The sequence below is a fragment of the Lepisma saccharinum genome, chromosome 7, assembly GCF_977018435.1.
Source record: "Lepisma saccharinum chromosome 7, izLepSacc3.1, whole genome shotgun sequence".
NCBI lineage: Eukaryota > Metazoa > Arthropoda > Insecta > Zygentoma > Lepismatidae > Lepisma > Lepisma saccharinum.
In genome coordinates, this window is record NC_139235.1 from 68,313,942 (window position 1) to 68,338,282 (window position 24,341).

Here is a 24,341-nt window from a genome sequence, read left to right on the forward strand (position 1 = left end):
TGTTGCCATTTCAGAATGAGGTTTTACATCGGGTGCAGCAACCCGGTGAGAGTTTGTACTCATTCGTTCGCGACATCTATGACGCTTATCAAATTCTCCCGGTAGAATGGTCGGAGTCACAATTATTAGGGACGATTATAGAGGGTATAAATTTTCCAGCGCGTGCATTACTTTTGGGGCATTCCCGTCCACAAACTATTGGGGATTTACTTCTTATGGCCCAAAACATTTGGCAGCCGGAATTGAAGTGGAATCTCCAACGCAAACCGGACAATGTGGACATTTTGGAACATGTGCCTTCGGTAGACGATTCTTCAGTTCCAGACATTTCGCCCCATCAACCAGTTTCTATTCCATCCTGCATGCCAGCGGTAGCGTCATCAACTAGGTTGGGGCAGGATTCCAATTTACCTTTGGCTTTCGGTACAACACAGGTGGATACCCCTCCCTTTTCACTGCATGCCGAATATCCCTTTTTGTTGGAAGGTCACCCGACACCCACACTGCGGGTGCTTCTTAATCATTCTCCCGTTTTGGCATTACTTGATACCGCTTCTTCGGTATCTATAATTTCTTCTTCTTTGTTACATACTCTTAAAGGTTCCTTTCCTATTTTTTCTGACCAATCCATCGAATTGCGAGATGTTACTAACCATTCATTTTTTTTATCCTCCTTTTGTTACCTACCTTTGCGACTTGACCGACTCACTTGGAAATGGCGCTTTTGGGTGTCGGAAGCTCTCCCCTTTTCATTAATTTTGGGCACGGATTTTTTGGTCCATACCAAAGCGACCATTTCTTTTGAGACGAAACTTTTATCCTTTCCCTTTCATCAGGAGGGTGTACCTATTGCTTTCCTTGAACCTACCCAGCTACATATCTCTGAGGCCCTCCCTGGTTCCTCCTCGAGTTCGCCAGAAACTTCTCATGTGTCCGTTATTACCGATCCCCTTCCCGTTCACTTCGATAACCAACCCTTACAATCATTGTTACTTCAATTTCAGGATGTGGTTACGGAAAAGGTTGGTACTTGCACTTTGGAACCGGTTTCGATACCTGTTGTGTCAGACATCCCCTTTCGATCAAAACCCTTCCAACTTAATCCTGTTCAAACTGACATAATGAGGAAACAGATTGAAGAGTTGCAGGCTCAGCACATTATAGAGCCCTGTCGGTCAGCTTACTCCAGCCCGGCCTTTCTGGTTCCCAAAAAGAACGGTACACACCGTCTGGTATGCTCATATAAGAACCTTAACCGGCTGATAGCGTATGATCAATTTCCACAACCGCGCATAGACTTATTGTTTCAACATCTACAATCAGCGGCAGTATTCTCTTGTTTGGATCTCTGCCAGTCGTTCCATCAGATACGGTTAGATGACAGAAGTAAAGACTTGACAGCATTTGTCACTTCCTTTGGCCAGTATCGGTATACTCGCGTTCCGTTTGGAATCGATCTTGGAACTCAGATATTGTCAAGGGTTCTCGATGAGGTATTGGGAAAGTTTAAATACAAGTTCCTTTTGACCTATGCAGATGATTTATTGATATATTCACCCGATGAGTCGTCCCATATGGAACATCTTAGAGAGGTCCTTCAGGTTTTGCGATCGGCTGGTCTTACTGTCAATCCGGATAAATCTATTTGGATGGCGTCGGAGATTAAGTATCTCGGTTATATCATTCGTAAAGGCCAGATGGTTATGGATCCGGATCGGATTTCAGCTATCCAAGATATTCCCGCTCCTAAGAACCAGAAGGGTGTTTCCCAGGTCATGGGCTTACTCTCGTATTATTCCCGGTTTCTTCCCCAATTCGCTGATCGCACGTCCTTTTTAACAGATAAACGGAAGAAAGACGCTACCTTTGTATGGACTCCCGATGATCAAATTCGGTTTGATAATTTGAAAGCCGCATTCATTGAACATACGGTTCTGGCCTTGCCAGATTTTACAAAGGAGTTTGTACTTCAAACGGATGCCTCAAGTTTAGCACTAGGCGCTACCTTAAACCAACGAGAACTGGATGGCTCATTGCGTCCTATTGCGTTTGCCTCGAGGAAGCGTACACCCTTGGAGCGTAAGCAATCTATATATGAAGCGGAGTGTTGCGCGGTGGTGTTTGGATTCAAGAAATTTGAAACATATTTAACCTCTAAACATTTTGTTCTCCAAACAGATAATCAGGCATTGTCTTGGCTTTTAAAACACCCTGAACAATTTGGTAAGTTTGGTCGATGGCTTTTGTATTTGTCTCGTTTCTCTTACCATGTGGAACACATTGGTTCCGCTAAAAATCCGGTGGCCGACTGTCTTTCCCGCATGCATTCTTCAGACGATTTTGCGGTGACGTCTCCGCCTTGTACCAGTTTGGCTTGTGCGGCTCCAAAATTCAATATCATTCCTTTCAATAAATCAGATATTGCGGTTCTTCAAAGCCAGGATTCAGACTTGTCACCTATTATTACGCATTTGAAGAATAATCAGCAGGTTAAACATTATCATTTACATCAGGATCTGTTGATTTGGCAGCCGCCTCGTTCTACTTCTTCTCTAGTTGTTGTTCCTCAAGTGCTTAGACATTTAATATGTCGTTATTATCACGACACCCCTGTCGGTGGTGCGCATTTGGGCGTCAATAAAACCATCAAGAAAATAGCGACGCTTTTCTGGTGGCCTACTTATCTCTCAGATATCCGGCATTATGTCCGTTCTTGTGACATTTGTCAGAGGGCCAAACTTGCTATCCGTAAGCCTCCTGGCTTATTGTCTTCTGAGGTTATACGACACCCTTGGCGACGTTTATATATCGATTTGGTTGGTCCTCTTGTTCGTTCCACTAAGGGTAATGTGTATATCTTGGTGGTGGTGGATGCCTTTTCCAAGTGGGTGTCCTTGTTTCCGCTTCGGTCGGCTACATCCCATCATATTATTGACAAGCTACGCACCTTGTTTTTAATGTTTGGTGCTCCATGTGAGTTGGTTTCGGACAATGCCTCTTATTTTCGTTCTAACCTCTTTAATAATTTTCTATTTGAGTCAAATATTCGCCATATTTACACTAGTGCTTATTATCCCAATCCTTCCTTAGCGGAGAGATTCATACGGAACCTTAAGGCTTCGTTAATTTGTTACCATTCTAAGGATAACTCCAAATGGGACACTCATCTGGAAAGCATAGCTTTTGCCTTCAATACCGCCCAGCATGATAGCACTCATACGTCTCCATCTAAAATTATTTTTGGTCGAGACATAGACGGCCCGATGAATTTTTTTTGGGAGTTACAAACTGACTCTGAATTGGCTGCTCCTCCTTCGCCGGAGCGGGCACATCGCTGGGGTGAAGCTTATCAACATCTATTAAAGTCTTGGCGCTCTCGCCAACTTAAATACGACCCCTCCAGATCCCAGGTTTCGCTGAAACCAGGAGATATGGTACTTTACCGTACCTTTCCCCATAGCAATGCCTTGCTCCGTATATCTTCTAAACTTCAGGAGCGTTGGTCGGGTCCGGCTCAGGTGTTTAAAATGCTGGGTCAGGTTACCGTCATGTTGGTTGACCCAGATACCCAGCAAATGATCCGAAAGGTCCATGTCTCTCACGTCAAGCCATACATCATTCGGGGTATGGATGTTGACCCCCAACCGGTTGATTTATCGGATACTGAGGTTGCAGTTACGCTTCAGTCTTCCCCTGACAACGGCTCATGATTTTTTTGACATTATTAAATGGTAATGCTTATTTCTTCCAGCGTAATTCCTGCTCCTTCTCCTTACTTTGCCAGTGTATATATATTATGTTTTTTTTGTATAGTTGCAAGTGCATTATTTATATTCATATATTAATATTTTTTAAAGATCAGTCTTTTTGTAATTATGGGTTGTTTTGTACATACCCTTGTTGGGTTATTTATTAATATTGCTGATTATGCTTTATTGAAATTTGAAACTGTTTATGTCATGCATCCTATGGTTCTCCCTCATTTTTGGCATCTTTTGTAATAGTGCTACCTTCCTGTTCCTTCTCGTAGTAATTGTCCTCCTCTCCTTTCCTATTTCTTACATCTTCCTTCTCACTTTTCTCGTTTTTGATTCTTGTTTTTTTTCTTTTTCTATGTTTTTACTTCTGCGAGGATGGAATATGCTACGCATGCGTTTTGGGAATTGACTATGTTTAACAACTTCTATTACACTCAGCGTAGCCTTATGATGCATATACACATCTGGAACGACCATGTGGGTGACATAATTCAGTGGTGTGATTGTTTTTCTTCAACCAGTGTCCATATTGCAAGGAATCTAGGTGTATCGACCGGGAGGCGTACACGATCTCCTCTGAACTATGTGATCAACGACAACAGCAGTGCTTTTATATAGACACTTAATATGCTCTTTGAAATTTATCAGAGTTAATCTCTGATCTGTGTTTTGATTCTGTGTATGACATTATGGTGTATTGATAAATTTTGGGGGTTTGTGTTACTAGCTGATTGTGTTTTGGACATGGTGAAGGTGGTTGACCTATGATGGGCTTATATTGGCGCGTTTATATTCTTGGGAACAATGCATTGCCTTTTTAGGTTAAGGGGGGTTTTGTTTTTCGCTTGTTGGGGGTATTTGTAACGTTTGTCCCTTTTGCGAGTGCCCAACCTTACGTAATTAAAAATTGCTAGTCCAATTTTTAGCCATCGAGGGCATTTTTGCCTCTCGATTGCTCTTTCTGGTGCTGCCCCTGGCGGTGAATTTTTGCAGCTTATGCCTGCTCGGAAATCCCGCTGCACCAGGCAATTCAGTTCGCCCTCAGCCTTTCTACATAGCACGCCCACTCCGAACGGCTCCATTCCGTTGCGACTCGTATCATCTAGTCCACGCCGGCAAGAGTGCACCGATCCACGACTTGTAAAATTGACGTCTGCCACGCCGACCGCTAATTGGGGAGAAGGTGAAGAAACGAGCATAGAGACTTTAGCGGAAGGAAGGCCATGCAACTTACGTGATTTGACACTCGTGGGGAGGTATGTACAATAATCTCTTGACCGTGAATATGGCAATGTGAACACATATACACTTTTTTTTTATTCATATTTGCATCAGTGATTGGCCCTCGTGTATTTGCCCTTTTGTGAGGAGAACTTTTCGTAGCGTTACAACCTAGTGTATATTTTTGTTGTCGCACAACGGCAAGGGCAAAAACAAGCAAATCGAAGCATAGAATATAAAACTAGAGTGGACTCAGCATAAATTACGCGAACCAGGCCTTTTTGTAAATCGGCGTTCGTAATAATTACTGAAACTGTGCGTGGCCATTGTTTATGAACCTTTTTGAGTAAAACGTCTGTTGGGGGCGAAATTGGATTTTGAATTGTGCAACGAACTTGTGGTTCCAGGTCAAATTAGACTTTTTCTCGTGAGACGTCAAATGTGGGCGCATTTGCGCTTGAACCAAAGAAATAAATAACGCAAAGACATAGAATAACTACGATCCCTTCTGTTCCTTTTGGTTTGTCCTTTCTCGTATCCCGATAATAGACATGTCCGCATTGAGGTAGCACTAACGATGCATTTAGAAAATGGGGAACACAAAAAGTAAAGTATAACGAGTAAAGTAAAATAAGGGTCGTTTTGGCCCGTGTGTTCGATTGAGTAAAGACGAGTCGTACGTCGTTATCCAAGCACGCAATGTGCGTTGTTTTAGAGAGGTAGAACCTCGGTACGAATTATTGTTATTGTAGAGTCAGTTGACAAAAAGATATAAGATTGTTTAAGTGGACGTGCACTTGATAGTTTGCACTTGATTGTTAAAATTGAATGGGGAAAACTATGCGATACGTTAAATGGAGCGCCGGACGCTCGAATTGTTGATGAGGAATGTGTGTTGTTAAATTACTCATAGTAGCTACACTTTGGGTATGTTTGTATTAAATGAATGATGTACTGAATAGCAATCAAGAATACATTTGAACTTGTTAATTAAAATTGTGTGGAATCTTAATTTCTGTTGCTGCATTCTAAATTGCAAGAATTGCGAAATATATATAATTGGTTACAAAATAATCCATGATTTAACTAAACGAGAGAATTGGACATAAGTCTACAGTCTTTTGGCACGACTTTTTGAATAACAGATATAATAGTAATAATAGAAACGAGAAGGAAAAATTACATTGGAAGAATATTGTAGCAATTTTTACTTTTACAGCGAAGAAGGCAGGTACTGCTATTCACTGTTGAACCCTTGTGAAACTTATTGTGCGTGTTGTGCGACGTACGTGAGTTTCTTTGTTTTCAGGGCTCCTTCCCTATTTGTCTCGTGCTTCTCGCACTCGTCGCTCGTAAACTCTTGCGTCATTGTGCCGGAAGTACGACACAAAGAAAGGAAGTATACAACTTGTAACGTGAAGAGCGGGTCTTAAACCTTTTTGAAGGTGAGTCGCCGCGAAGCCGCTTCCTGTTAATTACCGCGTGCAGTCTCATCAAATCCTGCTCCCACGTCACACGTATTACCGCCTCTCAACACCCACACACATGCACCAGAGGCGCAATCACGAACTTTTGTCAAGGGGGAGGGGGGGGGGGCAAGTACCAGGATAAACGTACCAATAATAGTAATAATGACATTATTATGACTATTATTATTATTATTATTATTAGTAGTAGTAGTGGTAGTGTCAAAGACGTTATCATTCTCGTAAATTACACAAAAATGGGGTAGAAGTCGGTGTTAAAGCATTTTTGTTGGAACAAACCATTATAAACATTTTTTTTGAAAAAAAAACGTTCAATTTCACATTAATTAATAATGGAAAACAAGTACACAAACTGTATTTTTGAATGGCAGAAAATGCATGATAAATGCATTTTGAATATTATTCTTTTTGTACATATAACATGTATAACTTTCATGTACAACATATGTTTCACACATATTCAAAATGGAGTGATGTAAAATAATATACAAATACATGCCAACACTAAATTGTGTAGGTATTCAAATTATATATATATATTGAGACACAGGGTTGTCTCAAAAGTAATAGCGCAAACTGACACAGGTGAAAGTACACGATAATAGAAGCAAAAAGTCTCAGTAAACATGGGTCTGCAAATGAGCCGTTTGAGATAATTGCGAATGTGTGATTACAAGCCGCCACCGACTTCAGTGTTTGTAAACATCGTCCTAGTTGGTAAAATGTACTTTTTGTTGCTGTAAGGTTCCATTTGCACTACACAGTACAGCACAACTGACGTGACTCCCACAGTACGATTACAACGCACCTCTCGGAAATGTTCTGTTTTGTAAACAAAGAGCAAACCTCGGAACGTGCAAGGAGTAAAGCACTCAATGTTTACAAAATTCAATCGGTGATGGCTTGTAACCACATATTCACACACATTATTAATTTTACCAACTAGGACGATGTTTACAAACAATGAAGTCAGTGGCGGCTTGTAATCACACATTCGCGATTATCTCGAAAATGGCTCGTTTGCAGACCCATGTTTACTGAGACTTTTTTGCTTCTATTATCGTGTACTTTCACCTGTGTCAGTTTGCACAATTACTTTTGAGACACCCTGTATACAGCATATAGGTCTATTATTTATATTCATTACGTAATCAATGCATCCACCTCATAACAAATGAACAGCAATAATTATATAAATTGCCTCTCAAATGTGCACGCTCCTTTTCCTCCCAACAATTGTTCATGCATTTAAGACAAAATCCATTAAGAGAAGTCTTATTTCTCTCTCTCTGGTAGTTTACAGTGCATTACAGAAAACTATCATATTGCGAGTGAAGCGAACAAGAAAATTTTTAATCCATTTTTTGGCAAACTGAAAACAATATTGATTTAATAGGGCGCAAATAATTTCACGAGGTACCATGGCATTCTCTCTTTTACAACTTTTTATCATTTATATTGTTCGGTGGCCAGGGCCGACTCCCGCAGCTCACTAGCTACAGTTCTGAACTTGACGAGACTAAGAAATATGAAATATATTTTTATTTGCATAAAATTTGAAATCGAGTGAGGTAATTGCCCCTCTCTGCCCTTGGCCATCAATGTTTGCCCCCTTGCCCTCCTTAGAATTGATTTCCATTCAATGTTGGGGGGAGCAATGCCCCCCCTGCCCCACTGTAGTTGCGCCACTGATATGCACACACAAATATAGTAACAATATGAAGTGTCTGTGTGATTCCAGTGTATCCAAAAATTATAATTTAATTTAATTAAACAGTATATTTAAAACATTTAATTTGAGGTCCTTAGTTTACATTTTCCATTTCACAAACACAAGTCACAAATGTTACGGTATATATTCTAACCTGCGAAAAATTGTTAATTGAGTAAGAATTTCAAACTCAAATCTACCTAATCATCTTCAAGAAATCTTATCTTGCAATAATCTTCCATCTGTCAGATTGTTCTACAAAGGACAGTAACTAAGTAACAGATCGAGAGAATTCTGTTTTATTTTTCACACATTATTTTCCTTCCTCAATAAAAATAAAATCTCAACTGTGAAAATCTCGCCTCAGGGCATTTATCAATATGTATAAATTCAATAGGATTTGGATTAATAAAAGTTGCAATTTTTCACATCTACGGAGAAAAATTCAAGCAGAATTCACGCATAATTTCCGGTGAGTAGCCACCCTGTTTATTTTACTTCACATTTCTGCTACTGCTGACTGCTGAAGTCAGCAGGCCGTGATTAGATAACACCAGAAATGTTGAGATACATAGGAATTGAAGGTAAACAAATGCTGCTCCAAGTAATCAACCTGGCATGGAAGGAGATTAGAATACCAGAGGATTGATAAAACATTAAAATGCTCACCAAGGCAAACTTTTATAGTATAAAAATATACATAAAAACGTAATGTTTCCACCCTCAACAAATTGTTGTGAAGTTTCCTCTGAAGAAGATCCTGTTAGAGGGTGGAAACGTTACGTTTTTATGTATATTTTTATACTATAAAAGTTTGCCTTGGTCAGCATTTCAATGTTTTATTAACATGGAAACAAGGCTTAACAGTGTTACCAGAGGATTGGCAAGTCACTATCATAATACCAATATATAAAAAAGGAGACAATAGAAAATGTGAAAACCACAGAGGGATTTCCTTACTCAGTGTCCCAGGGAAAATTTATGCTCGAATACTGGAATCACGTTTAAGAAGTATAATTGAACGCAATCTAGACGAGGCACAACATGGATTCCGTCCTGGAAGAAGCACACAGGATCTCATTTTCAGCATACGTCAAATTAGCAAGAAAGCTATAGAATTTGAATAAACAGTACACATGGCTTTCATAGATCTAGAAAAAGCCATTGACACCATACCTAGGGCAAAGATCTGGGCAATCCTAAAGCAAAGAGGACTAGAGGACATAGGCGCCGACTCCATGGGGCTTGGGGGGGCTCGAGCCCCCCAATGGTAACGATGTGGCCAGAGCCCCCCAAATAATTTTGCTTAAGAGGATCTAATATATTATTTGCTTCTCTTGTAAAGTTTACTCTGAATTGTGCCACATGAACTTAACTTTAAATACACATTTGAAATGTTCTAGACCATCAACTTTGGGGGGGGGGGGGGGCTATGACCTTAGACAGCAAAACACATGACTTATTACTATATATTAAGTATATAATTATGAGTATTGTTAAAATTTTTACTAAAAAAGAGTTTCAAAAGACGATGTGCATGAACTAGGGTAGTGGATGGGACGTTCGGGCTACAAATATCTCTCACATGACATTCAGAACGAGATCATTGATATATTAGGGAGATCTGTTTTGCGCCCCGTGGTAGCAGATATTAAAAGTCGGGAATATTTTGCTATTATGGTTGACAAAACTTGTGACATATCCATTCGTGAACAATTGACATTTTGCATTCGAACTGTAAATAAAAATTTTAATATTTTTAAGGAATTCATGGGCTTTTACGAGATTCCAAACACTGAGGTCAAAACTTAAAAAAGGGAGGGAGGGAGTCATTCATAAATTTATTTCAGTGATCAGAGCCCCCCCAATAATTTTGACAAGTCGGCGCCCCTGCTAGAGGAAGATGTGCTACAAGGCATATACACATATTGTACACAAAATGCCACACTATGTTAGAACTGGAAATGCTAAATCAGAAGAGACTGAAACAACACGAGGTTTGAAACAAGGAACTTAGTTCCCTCCATTTCATCATACTGATGGATGAAGTCATAAAATAATGTAACAAAAAAAGTAAAAAAGTTACAGCTAGGATACAAAAATATGAGGCCAGTACAACTGTCACATTTTGCATATGCAGACGATATCCTAATTTACGAAGCTCTGACAAAAATCTGCAACATGAAAATCTGGAATAAAGAACGCCTAAGATATGGGATGAGAATAAATAACAATAAAACGAAGACCATGATAATAGCAAAAGAAGAGGTAGAGCATAAAATATACCTTGAAAATCAAGAATTATAACAGGTTAATAGCTTAAAATATCTGGGAGCATCACTACAGCAAGATGGTAAAATAGACAATGAAATTAACAGCAGAATACAAGTAGCAGGATGCTTATTTAATGCCTTGAAGAGAAACTTCCTCAATAAAAAGGAAATAAAGTCAACAAAACCACCAGTGTATAACACTATATACATACCCACGATTCTGCACAGCTGCGAGTCCTAGACACTGACATCAAAACACCAAAGTAAACTGCAGACAATGGAAATGAGATTGGTGCGGTAAGATAGAAGGAAACAACACGAAGAGATCGAGTGAGAAATTAAACCATAAGAAATTCTTTGAGACTTTCTCCCTTACTAGAGAAAGAAGAACAGAGAAAACTAAGATGGTTTGGTCACGTGAAGAGAATGGCTGGAATGCACGTAGCCAAAGTGGTCTACGAAGTGAAAATGCAGGGGACAAGACCAAGAGGAACACCTAGAAAAGTGTGGGAAGATGATGTAGAGAGAGCTGTGGAAGTAAGGAGCAGCAACTGGAAAACTCCTACACCGCAAGGTAGAAGAGGAAGGATTAAGTAAAGTAAAGTAAATTTCTACCACTTTTGGCTAATCGTGAAGATGAAGATGAAATTGATGAAGGGACACTCACAAAGAACACCCATGCCCAGGTCGGGATTGTGAACCCAGGACCTTTCGCATTGTAGCATGCTGTGCTAACCACTCTGCCACGGAGGCAAAGTCATTGAAGAAGACAATCTCTAAAGATATATCACACAAATAATTTCAGAAGCTGATCTTCATTAAGCAGTAATTCGTTCTTTTCTTTAAAAGTGGGGAATGCCATTTAAAATGAACCTCTTAAATGACCGACATCTTCGAAGTTCTAGTTTTCTATGCCACGTATTGAACAGACTTTTCACTCGCCAGACTCGACAAATCTAACTATCATGAGGAAGGGTACAATTAAATAAAAATGATGCACTTTTACTAGCTATAAAATTAAATTTTCCTTGAAGTGTTAACACGATAGATATGCCTTCAATATTATTCATTTCTTAGCATTTCAATTGTCAATTTTTGTATAAAATGATAATAATAATTATGTATTACTTGTGAAAAAAATCACTGCTTACTGATTTTGGTGATTCTAGCATCATTCACAATCAGCTGTTTATGTTATCCAGATTCATCTAGCAACACTGTCTGAAAGTACTCTTGGCATGATTTTCCTATCCATAGCAAATGAACTTGCCAACACCAGTATGTGCTGAAACTGGAATTTCCTCAGTTATCTGACAGAGAGGGGTGCAAGCACGAAGTGTACTTTAGCCTCTTTGCTTTTTTGTATTGGTATCCTGCAATAGCTGTTAAAAAGCTACTCATCATTGTTGAAAGCTTAGGAAACATGCATCTTATGGTCTGTGCGCTTTCGCTAAATATAAAGCAGCCTATAAAAAATGCACCTGGCACTCACACACCTTCATCAGAAAAGCAATGAAGAAAAAAAGCATCAAGCACATGGACAGAATGGTCCAAGATGATATTTTGTGTGTCCCGAATTATCTGGGACAGTCCCAGAATGATATCATTTGTCCCTAATAGTTTCTTCGGGATGTACAAATGTCCCAGAATTTGGTGGGAAATAAGAAATGATTAAGACTATACTTTCATGAACATTATTTCTATTTAAATGGATGGGCATAATTTTAAAATGTTCATTTTGGAAAACAATCTAACTGTACGTTGAACAGCTCTCTCTCTTTAATAAAAGAGTTATTGAGTTACAAGAAAATGCTGCAGGGGTATATGATCTTTTCACCACCATCTGCTGGCTGTGCTGAATTTCAGTTAAGATTATCTTCCAATGTATAGTAAGCTGCTTACTTTAAACAGTCAGTGCTTGGGTGTCTATCTGTTCATTCTGTAGTTTTCAAATAAGAGTATCGACATTGTGATACAGTTAATTATGGAACCAAAAAGGATTTGCAAGGTCAATGAAATACTTGAAAGTTAATGTCAGTTTTTATTAAGAAGTGCAAAAAATATGATAATGGGCCTGCACATAATACTTATGTTGTACATACAGACTTTGGCGGGTCCAGCCCACACTGCTCTCCAACAAGCATCCAGTCAGCAGTGTCCTGGATTTTAAATTAAGAAGTACAGCAACCCTAGTTTTATGTCATTATTTAGATAAAAATCTTGATACTACGAGGGTCATCCAGAAAAAAAGAAACACTTTGGTGTAAAACATAAACAATAAATGATGCGGGCAAAAAAAATTATGGCACAGAAACTACATGCCTTACTCTAATTTTCCACATATTCACCATACCAATTGCTACTGTCATTGTACTCGGTTGCAGCATTTTTGAGTTCATTAGCCATGACAAAGTGCTTTCCGGAAAGAAGGAACATTTGACTGTAACACACAGCATACTCCACCTATGCCCCCTTAGTTTGAGCCAAGCAGAGACGTGTACAACCCATGCTTGTGGCAGAGGCCTCAAAGACAAAGATAGATGAAGCAATTCAGGCTGACATTCTGCATAATTCTTTTCCTGCAATTTCACGATCTCTGTGTCACATGGGTCCCTCGACTGCTGACTGAGGAGCAGACTGTCACTACATGGTTGAAAACATTAGCAGCAACCGAGTACAATGACGGTAACAACAAACTGGTATCACACTATGATAAGTGCTTGAATGTGTATGGTGAATATGTGTAAAAGTCAGGCGCGGAGCGTCCATGTAAGCCGTGTAAGCCGGGCTTACACTTCATTAGTTGTAGTAAAATGTATGTAATTATCTGGCAAAAATTCGTAAACAACTTCCAAGTTCAAATCGGGTCGACACCAGTGTTCGAGATCATGTTTGTTAGATTGCAACACTTCAGCGCCAGGCGGCACATGGGATCTCCCGCCTTCTGCTTGTGGAAAGCTGTAAGCCTTCTGAATTTTGCCTTACAAATTTCTGACCGCGAGCGAGCAGTGCCTACCCTATCTGGGTGCAAGGCCCGTTCTCTGGGTGGGGAAGAGCGGGCCAAAACCCACGTGTGTAAACCTTCCGGCCAGAGGCTTACAACAGCGTTGCAAACCTTATGTTTACAAAAAGTGTTGTTCATGGATGTCCGCAGTATTTCTTTCCACCAGGGAGGATTAAGCATAGTAATTTTTTCAGGGGTGGGGGTAAACTAGGTATATTTCCCCCATAATAAAGTTGCCTCCTCAAAAGATACAAATTCAATTTGAAGTTAACATTTTTCTGCAACGCCCTTACAATAATTAACATAATTTGATGTGACTGAAATGAAATGATATGTGTGAAATATATTATTTTATGGTTGACATTCATTTTCCAGGAAGAGCTTCCTCCCCTTGCACCTTCGGGACATCCATGGTCTCGTTTAAACTCCATAATTATGCTACATACTACTAAATTGTTCTTCGATCTACATATTATTAATATTTATTTGTAACAAGAAATAAATATAAATTCGAATGGTTCAACCAACGGGATGAGTTCGACGTCATATGTGAAAAGTTTGAGAAAATTCAACCACCACGAACAGCGGCCCTCTTGTTTAATTTATATCCCCAACTTCCAAACGACATTTGAAACTTGTGCGATGGGCCTCCATGGCGCAGTGGTAGCGTCATTGCCTTGTAATCAAGGGGTCCCGGGTTCGATACCCGGTGGAGGCACAAGTGGTTCGGATCCCACTTTAAACTGTAGGTCCAGTCCCGATTAGCCTTACCGTGCATAAAGTGGACTTAAAACAGCAACTCAAACCAAACCAAACTTGTGCGAGATTTAGCACCATTATGCTTGGGTTGGCTTCACTGGCTAACCGTGAACACGCGCGAGCGAGACCCAGGTCCTGCAAGAGGAGGGTTCTCCAGCGTTGTCGGGTATGAATGAATGGTTGGCTGCAAAGGAAATTTGAGCCAGTGGTGTTTCAAGGAGGTTTTTTCCAGGAACAGGGAATTCTGAAGCAAAAAACTAACAGGAAGGGGAAAAAGGAGAAACATCTAAAAATGAGCGAGAAACGTGAAAATTAGATATACAAACGCTTGTTTCTGTTTTTCGCTTGTAGGAGAGCACAAACATTGGAAATATTAATATTTCTGTTTTTCGTTTATATTTGAACTCAGCTGGTAGTAATTGAGCTAACAAGTGCAATAACTTTTTCAAAAATTAAAATGTTTAATTAAAACTGAATATTGAGCCAGTTTTACAAATCTCATGTCAAATGTGAACAAAATATTATTAATTACATAGTCCGTGGTTTAAACACTCTTCGAACAACGTACGAAATGGCTGTTTATGGTCTTTCAGGTGCAGGATTTTCTTTTACACTACCCTTAGATAGCACTTACATCTCCTTTCACAGAAATTTCTGGATAAATCCTCAGAATTAGCGAGCATTTCTTTCATATTTTATTTTGTCTTTCTTTTTTTACGAAATATAAGGGAATTTTAAGGCAAGAGAGGGCATTTATTTATGTCCGAAAGGGATATTCCCCTCTTGAGTCCGAAACATCAGAGCATTGAGCAGTGACCGCTTTTGGATGTGATTTGTTTTTGTTTCCCCTTTCATTTGTTGTGTGCATGGTTAAAGTCTCGCGGTATTTCTTTGCGACTTTCATCCATTGAAAAGGGGGCTGTCATTCGTCTGCTGTAGTGTTATAGTGAACAACAACAACTGCATTATGAAAGAAAACGAGTATGATTGTGTGGTGGGGTGGAGAACTTGTTGAAGACGCCGTTGTCCAGCAAGGATTTTGCTGCCAAGAAGAAACTTGTGGATGGTAGGCCCACCACTTGTCTAGCAGGCACGGTAACAGAAACGAAAAATAAAGTGCCCCGATTTTGTGATTCATGGTACGAGCTGATACTTGGTTATGCAGCGGTTGTAAAAAGTATTCAGCACTTTTCTGTTTCTTTCTGTTTTCGTTTCTTTATTATCATTATTCTTCATTTTATCTAACTTTGCATTTTTTTATGGATAAGTTACTCATTGTGATAGGAATAAAACTGACGTAATTATCAGTTGAAATGTAGGAGATATACAGCCTAGCAAAGAAAACACCAGGCTCAGGGATTTATCCAGAATATTTAATCTGATTTAGTGTAACTTCGTTTTTAAAGGGTGTAAGGTTAAATTTAGTGCCAAAATTAGGGTTTGGTGAAAAATTTCAGGGAAGTGTTCTAAAAAAATGGGGGAGGGATTGATGATTGTGGATAAATCACTGACCCAGCCCAAAAATAAACACAAGCCTTCATCATGCTAGGCTTACACTGTTGGAAAGGTCACGCTCCGCCACTGGTAAAAGTAGAGTAAGTTCTGTAGTTTCTGCAACATAAATTTTTTGCACACATCATTTGTTGTTTGTGTTTTACACCAAAATGTTCAATTTTTTCTGGATGACCCTGTGTATAGATATGTCGCAAGTTCATTCGGGAATCCAAGACTGAAGGATTCACACCAGAAGATGACCAAATCCATTCCTTGAGAATCGGCCATCTTAAATCACTAGGATTTTTTTAACGAGTCATATTTATGTTCTTAAAGGTTTGCGCAACGACTTTATGCGGATCTGCGACGAGTCATATTTAAATAAAAAAAAGTGGAATACTCCAGTCCCTGATGATGCAAAGAAGAGGTTACTGAAACGTTGAAAACATGTTCACTTTCTATGCAGTGTAAATCAAGATTATATATAATGTTATTTTAATGCATCTGAAATTATGTTTTATGTTGCCTAACATGTGTGCTTCCTAACAGAAATTTCGAAACATTTTTCTAAAAATAAGTAGCATTATACTTGTGCACAAAACATTCTTAAGGCTCCTGGGTGCATTGGAAATGTTTACAAAGGTGACTTAACCGCAGCACTATTAATGGCACACTAGAGCACTGCTCTTTTAGAGTATAAAATTTATTGATGGCAGCAATACGTGACTCTTCAGGAAGGACACTGCTTTTTGAGGTTTTAGATGACTGGTACCCTCAGTAATTCAACACACAAAAAAACTCAAGTGTGTTCAATCTTAGAAATCTGTACAATTTTATGGTATATTAACTTAGGTTTTTTAATTAATGATTAAAAACAGGCATCTAGCATTTTTAGATCAAGCAATATTCTAAGATAAGCAGTTCAGAGAAAAAAGCAGAAGTTTCTGTATAAAAAGCTAATTTAGTATGAATGGTACTATTTCTATGCAATTAGTAAACTTACCCTCTTTCATGGATGCATTGCAACTGCTTCTCGTTCAACCTCCTGGGCTCCCCCTTTGAGTCGACGGCAACCGCATCCAGCTCATCAAACGAGGGTGCCAGGAAGAGATCCCGCATGTTGATTGGCTTTCTACGAGCCAATGAGGAGTTGTGGTCTCCATTATCATGTTGTGCAGTTATTGGAGGCGGAAGAACTATAGGAAAGGTCTTCCAGTGATACAGGAATTTTTCAGCTATCTATAAACACGGAAGGGAACATTGACAAAAATGTTTGCATATTTTTTTACATGTATTAATATAATGCAATATTTGTACTAGGAGTTACAAATGAATGCCTCTAGACCATTGTTTCTCAACCTATCATGAACGACACACTGCTGGGTCCTGAGGGGACGTTTGGTGGGTCACGAAGTCGGGTTCGTAAATTTAATTACCGAGTCTTAAAAACCTATTACATTTAAATTGCTAAAATATATTGTTTTAACAATTTAAATTCAACCCATTTTGTACGTAGTCTAAACTCTACATTTCTGTTATTCCCACTCTACCATTGCTTAAATTACATATTTACTTTTCTAGAATGAAGTATATGTAATTTGTTTAAGAAAGCATAAAAGGGGCTTCTTAAAGTACTTCATGTTTGCAAAAACATTATAAACTGGGTGCACACACCTACAAGTAATTCTGCCAGCGCCCATGCTTATGGACCCCATGAAGTGTAATATTCTTCAAGGAGGGTCCTGGACTGAAAAAGGTTGAGAATCACTGCTCTAGACTGTTAACTGCTTGCTTAATTTCCATAACATGGTTAGAAAAATCTTGATATAGCATATTTCTTTGAATCCAAACCGCACCTTAATTATTTCTTCAGCTTTCGAGAAAAAAATGTACTTCCAACTTAAGGCACACAGATGCATAATATCGGTACTTTATTAGAACAATACCGTACTATTACATTTACATTATTACTACAATTATGTTCACAATACTACCACTGTCTCGAATACAAGATGCCACCATATACAAGGTGCGCACACCTCAATTTTCAACATCCAAAAAACCTTAGATTTGAAGTTATATGGTTTTTCTAAAAAATATAGTGTTTCACATGAATATGAATATAAATATATATATATATATATATATATATATAAGAAAGAGATATCAGCTTATGGATGATATTAAATTAACGGGGTCGTATGCTATTACGAAGCGTAAGGCAGAGAATAGGGAAAGCTGGAGATTGCAGTGAAAAACTTGCCAATTAGGCAGAAAACAATGAATGAATGAATATATATATATAAATAAAGACTGAATAAGTATCTCAACACAATGAACAAAAACACATACTTAAAATAAACCACATGATTTCCTGCCTTTTGATATTTACTTTTCTCCACTTCAAAAAGAGTTTGACAACTTGCTTCAGGGTAATCAGAAATGTGAAACGGTAGCCTGTCCACAGTTTATTCAGAGCAGCATAAAATATGCATCTGGAACTTGCCCAAGTTTACATGGGACAATAAAGCAAGAAGTTAATAGTTTGGAAGGACAAATGCTGACCTGAAGTTTAATTAAAGAGGACAATGTTGTCATGTGTTTTAAATTATGGAACACAATGCAGCCATTAATTTGTATTTTAGTCACTTTACATCCTTTGTAACATCAACAAGTGAATTGTGGTAACAGGAATGGATGACGTTGTACCAACGGTTTGTTTACATTCACCTTCCTTTTTGGTGTTGTAAAAAAAAATGGTCAGCTATCAAGACTGGTAAAGTGCTCCCCTGTGCTTAGCACCACGCCATGAAGGCGTATAGGGGGTGTGGGGGTAACGCCCCACACTTTCTTGATCCGGTCGTGAGTGGGGGTGATGTGATCAGCAGCAAGCCCCTGACCGCCTTTACCCCCCCCAGGTACCCATGTTATTCGATGCTGGGTGGGCGCCGGGGCCGCTTCCAACGTTAGAAAAGTTCCCGGATTTGAACCAGCCGGGGATCGAACACGGGACCTTGAGCATGGTAGTCAGACGCGTGAGCCACCGTGGCTATTCAATATTGGAAACATACTGGTTTCATTTCTTGGTTGATTGAGTGTAGCAGTGGACAACAAGGGGTACTCATCCCAGTCTCTTTATGTCAGTGAGCCCTTTGAAAAATAATTTATAGAATATGTTTATATTGTATTTTTACTACTTTAGTAAAACCTGTATTTAAACTACTTTACTGTGTTCTTAAATGAAGCACAGCATAACACATTGGATTAATTTCTTCCATGAGAAAGCTATGTAAACCTTCACAAAATCTCAAGGACATATGAAATTCCACTCCAAAAAATACATATGTGCAACGCATTTAATTCACATATTCTTTCTTGTCTTACTTATGTGTAAAGCTGACAACCCCAAAAATCATGTTAAGGTTCATGACTAAAAACTCAATTTTGTACACACCACATCCTACCAGCTGTAAATATTAGTTAACTTTGTGTGTGAACAAATGCTAAATACTTATCCATACCTCCTTGATATTCCGAACAAGGTGGACTACTTCTGAAGGTGCTCCCCTAAGATGGAGATCAAATTTCACAGATTCTTTCTGAAAAGAGAAAGGGAAACAAGAAGTTAGAAAAGCTGTGAGAATGTATGGAAACAAAAAGCAACACACAGAATAAATATATCATCATTGATGCAATCAAAACTCGTTGTTTTATTCAATTTTTATAATCAGGATTGACACGACAAAAATCCCCTGAATTGTACACTACCCGTTACGCACAGCTACATGCGGGTTGCCAACCTTTCAGGATGCATTGTTACGATAGATCCAACGGAGACGATGTAAGAACGAAGTCACGTCGCTCCTGAGAAATCATATTGGTTTTTCCAATGGCAGCTGCGTAGAAATCCTGTGCGGAGGAATATAGTGCAAGTGAAAAAGCCACACCACTCAACCTAGCTGCTAATGTTGAAGTCGTGCAACTGTGCAGTTACGACCAATATGTTCATGGGCAAAATTAACATCTGAACTAACACACAGGAGAGGAACTATTTCTCATACGCCACGCGGTTTTGTTTACAATAACTTCGTTCTTACAGTGGATGGAGAATTGCAAAAGCGTACACTAAGGATAGGTGTGGAAAGCGCCGCTTGCGTATATTTTCCCCAAGTTCTAATAATATTTTCATGTATTTGTTGCTTTCAGCATGCTCTATGAAAGGGTAAAGAGTTTTCCAAATTTACGTATGTCGGCAGTTGAGTTCTTAATAGTTTTGGTGCTAGATGGAAGGGTCCTGTTCGAGTTTTGGGAATAGACTGAGAAGGGGTGCTCTAAGTAAATTATCTTCGAGCTGAGGGAATCCTCTACTTCGAATACTACATTGAACGCTTATATTTAAATTGAACATTGCAATTTAAAAAGGAAATATTTAATCTTAAATTGACCAATTATTACATAACCACCACACAATCGTAATGGGTTCTTAAGAGCTTTAAATATTATGTAGCTATTGCAGGTCTGAACTTGCATATATCTTGTAACACAATAATGATATTTGTGTGAAATGAAATCACATATGCAGTAGCTTCCCTAACCCCAAATGTTGCCGCACACCCTTGGAGAACAGATATGTTTATTTCAAACTAAGACAAGACTAAGATTTATATTTTGCGCGAAGCATTTCATATTTGTTACTTAGCGTCGCTTTCCTGTCACCTTTAGCAAATCGCGACGATGAGTGATATGGTATGATGAAATTGACGAAGGGACACTCACAAAGAACACCCGGATTCGAACCCGGGACCCCTGGCGTCTAGCGCGCTGTGTTAACAACTCCCCCACGGAGGTTGGCAGTTCTGCCCGAAACAGACTAACTGAATAGATTAAATTGCTGTAGATGATTTATCTTTTAAAAGTCAGACGCTGTCTAGACGGGACTGGCCTTAACGGTAAGAGTAACAGGTGTGGATTTATTTCAATATCGTCGCAATGTGTACTGCTACTAAAAAATCACCCGGCTGTAAAGGAGAGTATGAATTTCTTCCCATGTTGCAAGTGGAAACGTTTTTTAAAGTTGATTATTAAGCTGGACATGATGTTCGAAAAATAAGTTGATTTTTTTTTGTTTCTTTTTTTCAGAATCCCATGCATTCCCTATGGAGAAAAACACCCGCAACAACTTCAAGTTACGGTTAATCAAATGGGAGTTTCGACTTTTCCTATCGTAACATCCCCCATAAAACAGAGCAACTTTATCAGGCATGAAGTTCATAAACCCGATCACAGCCGTTGCACTCATAGGTATCTAAGGAATGCCATGTCAGAAGTTAACCAACTTTCCTGAATTAGTGATATTGCAAACAGGTAAATAAGGAGCTGACCCAAAAGGTATTGTAGGGTAATGACTCTGAATTATGGAAAAGGAGGAGGGATAAGTATTGAGTGCAACGGCCGGTGAGGGGTATTTTCATGAGAGCGTGGCTTGGAAGAAGCGGGAGAGTTTTGGGGAGAAACGCTACAGGCTCACGCCTAAGTGTTGACTTTGAAGATCAGAGCTGTCGGCGAGAGGTAGGTATTTACCTTATTTAACCATGTGTGATCCAAACTTGAAAGTGTAAAATCCCAGTAATTGTGTTTTTAACATCTCTTGAATGTGCGTTTCACCTCTCGCGCTTTACCGCTAATAGCAAGAGGAGTGTGCTCTTTTGTCATGAGGATGAATGGTGATCGAGCTACAACACCCACCGGGACATCTGAACGTCCCTGGTTCGATCCCAGTTCCTAAGAGAACGTTACGCTATGACAACTGAAATCTTGAACGCTGACCTCTTTCCGTTCATATGTTTTCCTACGCCATCAGAAGTTTCATATTCCCAAGAGAAAAAATAATACTCCCACAAGCTTAATGCTAAGTCTTCTCTTCTTACGACCATACAGCACCCAGACCTCTCTATCCCCAAAAGGTCGGTGGGGGAGGAACAGGTTCCTCGCGTCTGGCTGGACACAAGCTGTTCCTCTTGCCCTTAACTTTAAGGTGAGCGGAAGTGGAGTTTGGATATCTTTACGTTGGTAAAAATCGACTAAATCACTGCTACGAACAAAAACAAGCAACACAATTGTCGAAACCATGAAAAACATTCCCCCAAACACGTAAAGGTAATTAGGTGTTCATCCAAGATCTTCTTTACGAATTGAAGCCGAATGCTGGCCTCCCCCTCGTTGGCTAATGTCCTCAACTTGGCACTTTCCCCCAAACATCCCGCCCGAGTGAGGGGGCGGTGACAATGAAGGCCATTATACCACGGGCCGTTCGATAGGCAGCAAAGGTTAAGAGACGACAAGCCTCCTCCATCATTTATGCTTGAATGCTAATTTAGGTTGGGCCAAGGCGATGCCAAGTTCTAACGAAGGGAAACCGGTATTTGCATAAATTGAGGAAAAGCTTCGTGTTCTTCGTCAATGGAAGATCCCAGCGATGAATGCGGAGCGGGGAACAAGCGAAGCTGAAATTGGCCGTTTGAGACGCTGAATGGGATGTTAGAGAAGAGTTCCCGACTTGTAAGAACTGGGCGGTTGAATAAAGATTGTTGGTTAAGGGGAGAGTCTATGAATGGCTGGGATATGAAGCATGTAAATGTTGCAATAAACGTAATAGTTAGTTACACAAGTGATAATTATGAACAGAAATATGAGGGTCCGATACCACTTTGAACCGATACTCATATCGATACTCTTACCGATTCCCATCGATACCGATACTTCAAATTTGAACAAATTAAAAGTTGTTCAAAATAGTGATTAAAACTAGTGTAAAACCAATTAGGTACAAGCATAAAGTTACCAGAGTTTCACTCTAAAATATTTAGAAATTACATCCAATATATGAAAAACTCAATATGCTGACCAAGGCAGTAATTTATTTTATTATAAAACAAATTAAACGTAACGTTTCAACCTTCTAGCAAGGTCTTCTTCAGACTCTGCACCAAGTATAAATGTACTTTCGAGCGTACAAGACGTGACCTGTGCGCGAGTCAGAATATAAAAATACACGTTATGTAATCACAAAATACAGTATTTTTTACATAATATTCGTACAAAATTAATGGAAACTTCGAATTTTGCATGACTTCCAGGAAAATTGAAGGGCTCGGGTGTAAAATACATTGTGGTCATTTCTGAGTTCATTACGAAAAAAGGTTATTAGAAGCTATACTGTAGATAAATTGTTTTCGTGTTGTGTTTACCAATTTCAGAAGGCTTCACCGAATCCAATGCAAATTGTATGGCATGACAATTTCACTTGAAAATTGAAGGATGCCACATTTTACTTTGTAAATAAAAAAATTACCAAAATATTACTTACCATGTTTTACACCCAAACCCTTGAATTAGACATCGCGAAGTGTCGAGCAACATTTTCTGCGGACCCTGCGAATGATCAAAACCCGGAAGAGTATCGGTCGGTAAACAAATTTCAGCCGATACTTTCCGACACAGATATCACTGGTATCGGCCGATACCGACACATCAGTATCAGTTGAGCTCTAATATTGATCCATCTCGCAAAGGGGTAAAGAAGGAGGACAGACAGACCTAGAGAGAGCGAGAGAGACAGTCAAAATACTAGACTCTGGACCTTTAAAGTCCAACACATACACTGTACACAACTCATATTTACATGAGATATCAATTGTTATTTACAAAACAACCCAAGGCTGCAACACTGAGCTTCAAAACATCATTTTCTTTTTTTCATTTTAAAGATGGATTCTCTTACACACACGCACAAGAGAAGAGTTGTGGTTTCGGAAAGCCTAAAACTTATAGACATTCTCCGCCAAATGAAAATTCAATATTTCTATGTATGCTTACCACACCAGCAATTTGCGAATAGAGGAGGAACTTCGACAATGGCAGATGGGTGGAAAGACCTTTGCAGTGACTGTACGTGCACCTCAACGATTATTCCTTGTGAGGTAAGCAGGCACTTAGACCAACTTGAAAATAAATATACATATGCATTGGGTTGATGCATACGTTCGTAGCGCTTTTTTTTAACGTGGAAAAAGTATATTTATTTGATACTAATTTGAGATGAACAAAAGACATACATTAATCAGTAATATATTTTCCTTCATTGTCTATAACTGTCTACCAACGCTGGGGCAGTTTTTCAATTCAACGCAGCAGATTCGGGGTTAGAAGCGTCGTCAAGCCAACTTTGAAGAGCATTTTCGTCACCAAAGGAGCTTCCTTGAAGATTGATGGATTGAGAGTTGAAAAGGTAGCAATCCGAGGGCGCAAGATCGGGGGGAGTAAGGAGGATGTAAAATAACTACCCAACCAAGCTCCTGGATAGCAGCTTTTGTCATGTTAGCGGAGTGTGGGTGTGCATTATCGTGTCGCAGTACTTGATGCTGTCTTCCTAGCCTACTCGCTGATTTGGTTGTTTTCATTTAAAGCGTGCGGTATCCTGAACCTTACCCATGGAACGCAAATGTCGCACGATGGTTGAATGGTCACAGTTCACCACTTTTGCTAATTCTCAAGTCGACTGATGTGGATCCTCGTGGATTAAAGCGTTTAAACTGTCTTCCTTAAAGCCCGATGGTCTTCCTGAACGTGGAGAAA

At 39.3% G+C, this 24,341-nt stretch overlaps 1 protein-coding gene and 1 non-coding gene across 7 annotated transcripts in view; one reads left to right on the top strand and one right to left on the bottom strand.

Moving 5' to 3' along the window:
- The window catches only part of LOC145989899 (uncharacterized), a 267,058-nt gene that overhangs the window by 61,326 nt on the left and 181,391 nt on the right, over positions 1-24,341 (bottom strand). For all 6 annotated transcript variants that reach the window (XM_083125393.1, XM_083125392.1, XM_083125391.1 and 3 more), the window contains exons 3-4: positions 19,229-19,306; positions 16,711-16,946 (exon numbers count right to left, since the gene is read on the bottom strand). In XM_083125393.1, the coding sequence (XP_082981519.1) occupies positions 16,711-16,946; positions 19,229-19,306 (314 nt within the window). The remainder of the gene's footprint in view (positions 1-16,710; positions 16,947-19,228; positions 19,307-24,341) is intronic.
- Positions 14,101-14,172, top strand: TRNAT-UGU (transfer RNA threonine (anticodon UGU)). Its single transcript has one exon. It is a non-coding gene; the product is annotated as a tRNA-Thr (tRNA).